Genomic DNA, 5,977 nt, shown 5'->3' with positions numbered 1-5,977 from the left:
GGAGCCGGCGGGGGCTTTCCCCTCCGCTCCCTCCGCCCCGCAGAGGAGCCCCTGGGGCTTCCTGCAGTCCCTGGTGAGCATCAAGCAAGAGAAGCCCAGCGAGCAGGAGGAGGAGGAGCAGCAGCCGCAGCACCATCACCACTACGGGGGGCTCTTCGGGGGGGCGGGGGAGGAGAGGCCCCCCGGCCTGGGGAGCAGCAGCGGGGAAGGAAGCGGCCAGAGCGTGATTCAGGACCTCAGCCTTCTTCACCACCTGCACCAGCATCCCCACCGAGACCTGTTACTGAGTGGCAGAGGCGAGGGCGCCCCTGGGAGCTCGGGTGAGCCAAAGCACGATGCCCAGGTCAAGAAGGCAAAGAGGCCAAAGCCAGAAACTCAGGGAATCAAAGCCAAGCGGAAGCCAAGCGCTTCATCCAAACCCCCCCTGGTGGGGGACGCGGAAGGTGCCGTTGCGTCCCCCAGTCAGAAACCTCACGTCTGCGAACACTGCAGCGCTGCCTTCAGGAGCTCCTATCACTTGCGCAGACATGTGCTCATTCACACGGGGGAGAGGCCTTTCCAGTGCAGCCAGTGCAGCATGGGTTTCATCCAGAAGTACTTACTGCAGAGACACGAGAAGATCCACAGTCGGGAGAAGCCTTTCGGGTGCGACCAGTGCAGTATGAAGTTCATCCAGAAGTACCACATGGAAAGACACAAGAGGACGCATAGCGGAGAAAAGCCATACAAATGTGACACTTGTCAGCAGTATTTTTCAAGGACTGATAGACTGTTGAAGCACAGAAGAACATGTGGTGAAGCCATAGGTAAAGCAGGTGCTGGAATGGAGCCCGGATCATCAAATAACATGGGTAGCTTGGCTGCGTTGTCTCAGGGAAATACCAGTTCCTCAAGGAGAAAAAGTAAAACAAAAAGTATATCCACTGAAAACAAAGGAAATAAGTGTAGCAGCAAAGTAACTGAATCTCAAGTTACAAGTAACGTGGCCATGCCAAATTATGCAGTTGATATTCCTATTGTGTCTTCCAGTGGTGGTCTAGTTGGCACGGGCGTAGAAGAGCTTCAGAAAAAGGTGCCAAAACTGGTCTTGAAAAAAGGAAGCAGAAAACAGGCAGACAAAAACTACCTTAATTTTGTATCACCGCTGCCAGATATTTTGGGGCAAAAACCACTGTCTGGGAAACAGAGTGGCTCTCTAGGCCTAGTGGCCAATACCGGTGTAGAAACTATTGGCCTTCTCCAAAGTACAGGTGGTAAACCAGGTCAAATAAGTAGCAATTACGATGATGCCATGCAGTTTTCCAAGAAGAGAAGATACTTGCAAACTGCAAGCAGTAACAGTGCCTTTTCAATTAATGTCGGACACATGACTTCCCAGCAGTCCGTCATCCAGTCTGCAGGTGTTAGTGTTATGGATAACGAAGCTCCATTGTCTCTTATGGATTCAGCATCTTTAAATAGCGAAATAAAGTCTTGCCACGACAAGTCTGGTATTCCCGATGAAGTCTTACAGAGCCTTTTGGACCAGTACTCTCACAAATCAGAAGGCCAGAAAGAAGATCCTTTCAGTATAACTGAACAGCGTGTGGACTTGCACACCTCAGGAGAACATTCAGAGATGGTTCAGGAAGAAAACTTGAGCCCTAACTCTCAAACAGTTTCAAACGATAAGGCAAGCATGTTGCAAGAATACTCCAAATACCTCCAACAAGCCTTTGAAAGAACAACCAATAGCACTGGTTTTGCTTTTGGACCCAGTTTCCAGTTTGTTAGCTTGTCTTCAACTCTCCATAACCACACTCTGTTTCAAGACAAACAGATATACACTACATCTCCACTTGAGTGTGGCTTCAGCCAATCCGTTACCTCAGTATTGCCAACTGCGTTGCCAAAACCTCCGTTTGGGATGTTGCTTGGATCTCAGCCAGGCTTTTACTTGTCTGCTTTGGAGGCTACGCATCAACAGTTGACTCCTTCTCAAGAGCTGGACGATCTCATTGATCCGCAGAAAAACTTAGAGACTTCGTCTAACTACCAGTCGACATCTCAGAAACTGACTGGCCAGAAGGAACAGAAAAACTTAGAATCCTCAACGAGCTTTCAGATCCCGTCTCAGGAGTTAACTAGCCAGATAGATCCTCAGAAGGACATAGAGCCTAGAGCAACCTACCAGATCGAGAACTTTGCACAAGCGTTTGGTTCTCAGTTTAAGTCGGGCAGCAGGGTGCCAATGACTTTTATCACTAACTCTAATGGAGAAGTGGACCATAGAGTAAGGACTTCAGTGTCAGATTTCTCAGGGTATACAAATATGATGTCTGATGTAAGTGAGCCATGTAGTACACGAGTAAAAACCCCAACCAGCCAGAGTTACAGGTAAGGTCCCGGCTGTGACCAGGCTGTGGGGTTTTCTTAATGTAATTTTGTTTTACGTTGACAACACTGCCATTGGAATGTTTCTACACGGTCCTATTAAGAATAATGTAACATGCCCTTTCAATGCAACTTTTCATATTTAGTTTATTTTGTTAGTGTGATTTTTTTAGATCTGTTTATTATGGTTTTTAATCAAAAATCAATAGATTAAAATAGTGGTTTTGTTCAAGTGACAATGTTTAGCAATCAAATTTACATTATATAGATTGTCAGGGAATAGCCCAAAAGTTTAAAATGCAAAAAATTAACTTTGTTCCTAGGACTAAGGTTTATTCTAATTGCTTTACTCTCAGGAAAGTCTAACGAAGCATGGGAATTCTGTGCACCACTAGTGTATTGGAACTTCCAATTTACAGATAGCGACAACTATATCTCAGCTTTTTGAGGAAGGGATCTATGACATTTCACATTGCTGTCTCTCTTAGGCCTGGGCTGATCTGAAAGAATTTTGCTACCTAAATCTCGTTGTTTTTAAAGTACTCCTGTTCTTCCAGGTGATGCTCATTCCAGGCAGGTGGAGCAAATATTCTTGGGTCTGTACGGAGAGCCCAGAACGGTAGCTTTAATGTAACCAATAATGTCCCCAGAACTCCTGTGTAAGACTGTAATTCCGTAAAGAGATTCTGTTGACACAAACCGTGTGAACGAAACGCGTGCGTCTGGTTCATGTCATTAGAACCCCAACTTGAACCTACGGTCATAATCCAGATATGCTTTTGGGATACGTTATTTATTATACATGGTTCAAAAAACTCGGTCTCTTGCTCTTCCCCTTTTCCACGTTCTGTTAGCGTGTAAGGTGCCCTCCCTTTTCTTGTGCTCCCAGTTCCTCCAGACTTGATCTTGGGTTTTTTCCCCCCCCTTTAATTTAGACTTTTTCTTTCCCTTCTTCCCTACTCACTCTCTCACCCCAACTTAATAGCTAGCTTTTAAAAAGATTTACATTCCAGAAAGTGCGTATCTTATTATGTACTTTCTGATGTCTTACGACATCAGATGATGAACAATGAACACCCACATGTTTTAGAATTATGTCAAGGTTTCCATGTACGATAAGAAATAATATACTCCCAATTGTACATACTCAGGCCCCTGTCCTGCATCAGGATCAGCTAACGTGGACCCCTGTGCCCGGCAGTGCACCAGTGGTGTCACTGGAGCTCTTCACGGATGTGGGGGTTTGCAGCAGTTCATCGTTGCAGGCTTTTAGGGCCTAAGGCTGCAATTCCATCAAAGGTTTCTGGTGATGACATCGAGTGCGAAAGTAGAACTTGAGTGGCTTGTTAATATCAACAGAACTTTTCTTTGGAATTATTGCCTTACTTTATGTATATTTTGTGGTACATTATTTATTATATGTGAATCCTGATTAATGCCTGTGGAGCCACGGAAACCTGCTAGAAATACTGGTGGCCATGCAAAGCTGCTGAAAGGCAGTGGCACTGCTCTAAACCACTTTTTGCAAATGTATTTTTTGATTAGTTTTTTAATGTAATTTTGGTGATGTTTATGCTGATGGTTTTTTATGTACTCTTGGTGATGTTTCAGTCTTACGTACTTTTCTGGTGTCAGGAAAGTACCAGTGGTTGTTTGCAGTCTTATTGTGTAATCAGCCTATTACAGGCTTCCATGTATAATAAAGTTATTAACATTGTGCAAGTGTAAAACACTTCTGTTATGAAAGTGGTGTATTATTAAACGAGTTGTTACAAAAATCCTGGGTAATTTCTCCCGTTGTCCCTCACCACTAAAAATTGAAACCTGAGCCCACTTGTAATCTCTTTTACTAGGTGAATTATCTTTTTTTTTTCCCTTACTAATCTAGAGTTTGTTCTCATAGAATCCATGTAACTCCATTAACTTTTTCTTTTTACTTGATTATGTATTTCACCCTATTTCAGTTTAAATAAGCAAACAACAACTGTTTTCTGAACACGGAACCCGGCCTGTTATCAGGGATGGAATGGTCCATAACCATTGTGTTGGCTTTTTCAGTACCTTTTCTTTTGTTTCATGGAGGTTATAATTTACATTCTTTATATTGTGTGTAGTAGAAGTTGCATATGTATTGTTCTGGCTGTTTGCTTTAACTTAATACTAATAAAACCCATTATTCACAAAATCATAAAGATATCACTTCTATTATCCAGTCATACTTTTGAGAAGCTATTAAGGAAACGTTACGAGGTGAAATTTGGAGAAGGAATAATACAACTTACTGGCATGTTTTGAGCTTGTTTTCTTCCTTCAGGTTTTTTTTTGGGGTCAGATAGTCTGAATGCGCTATTTTAGAAATCAGGGCTCTATCTCATACCTTTAGCTTCCAAGGCAAAAATTAACAAATTCCTTAAGTTAAACTCTTCGTAAAACCTCACCTTTTTAAATCTCTGTCTTTTTATGTATGATTTTGGTTAAAAATATATGAATTGCATATTGTTAACTTCAAAGACATTTTGTAATTGCTGGAAATTCAGAATGACACACATATAACACAATTTTGTTCAAAGTAAAGATTTTAGAAAGTCCTCTATCTGGTTTTTTTGGTTTGTTTGGTTTTTTTTCCTTCCTGCTCTAACTTCTGCATTATAAGGAAAGCCTGGTAAAAATAATCTTATAGCAAAATACTTAAAAGTGCTTTAGGTAATCTGAAGATAGTTTGTGTGTTTCCTTAATCTGTATTTTTCTTCAGCTTTGCATGCGAGTGTAAGAGTAGCAGTGCTGAAACCTCAAAATGGTTGAAAAATAGCGTATTGAAGAGCAGAAGACAGCAATTGGAATCAAGGCAATGACACGGGCAAGAGAAAAATCATTGGCACGCTGAAAAGCAAATGAGGATGAAAACCTTCCAAAGTAAATATGAAACATGCTAAATGTTTAATATTCAGAACATTGCTAGGAATCATTTCAGAAAATCTGAGGGGGAAATTATTGGAATTTTGTACGTTTGTATGTAGCGGCGAGAGAAGGAAAAAAGAAAGCAAAATGGCCCTTGAATTTATTTTTTTTTTTCCACTTTAGTTCTTGGTTTAATTTTTTGTTGCTTTTAAAGGTATTGCGGGAGGGGAATGGTAACCTGTTTCCTACCACCTACAAGAGCGTAAAGAAGAATCGATGTACATGATGATAGAAAATTGTGCATAAACTGTTACGCTGCTTCTTATAGTAGCTCACATAACGTGTTTTTGCTTTGGAACAAATGCGTTGTGGTACCCTGCATTGTGAATGTGTCTGTATGCCCCAAGCCGCCAGCAGTGCATGTCTGACCTGCCTGCAGATGATCTAGAAGACCTAGCTAAAATTGGTAGTAGTTCCTGAATTACTGAAATTGGACACAGACTTGTGAAATTTTAGAGTAAGAAATTGGTGAAATGAGAGAGGGATGGAAAAAAAAGTGAAAATATGATGGTGCAAAGGGAGATCACAATTTCGGGTTTATGGACTACTGATGAAGAAAAGCTGTCTGATGCCTCATGGAGACCTTGAGAAGATACTGGAATAATTCAATGTATTGCATTAGTGGGCTTCTGTTGTTTCAATTCTT

The 5,977-nt window shown here is 41.8% G+C and overlaps 1 protein-coding gene across 1 annotated transcript in view; it reads left to right on the top strand.

The window, feature by feature from the left end:
* Nucleotides 1–4,755, top strand: part of ZNF281 (zinc finger protein 281) — a 16,610-nt gene extending 11,855 nt beyond the window's left edge. Inside the window, exon 6 of the mRNA XM_009326175.1 lies at nt 5–4,755. Coding sequence (XP_009324450.1) covers nt 5–2,380 — 2,376 coding nt within the window. The 3' untranslated portion in view covers nt 2,381–4,755. The remainder of the gene's footprint in view (nt 1–4) is intronic.
* Nucleotides 4,756–5,977: the final 1,222 nt, after the last annotated feature.

Source organism: Pygoscelis adeliae, unplaced genomic scaffold (assembly GCF_000699105.1).
Source record: "Pygoscelis adeliae isolate BGI_AS28 unplaced genomic scaffold, ASM69910v1 Scaffold256, whole genome shotgun sequence".
In the NCBI taxonomy this organism is placed as follows: Eukaryota; Metazoa; Chordata; class Aves; order Sphenisciformes; family Spheniscidae; genus Pygoscelis; species Pygoscelis adeliae.
Note: the sequence above shows the minus strand (reverse complement) of the source record. Positions and strands in the feature narration are given on the sequence as shown.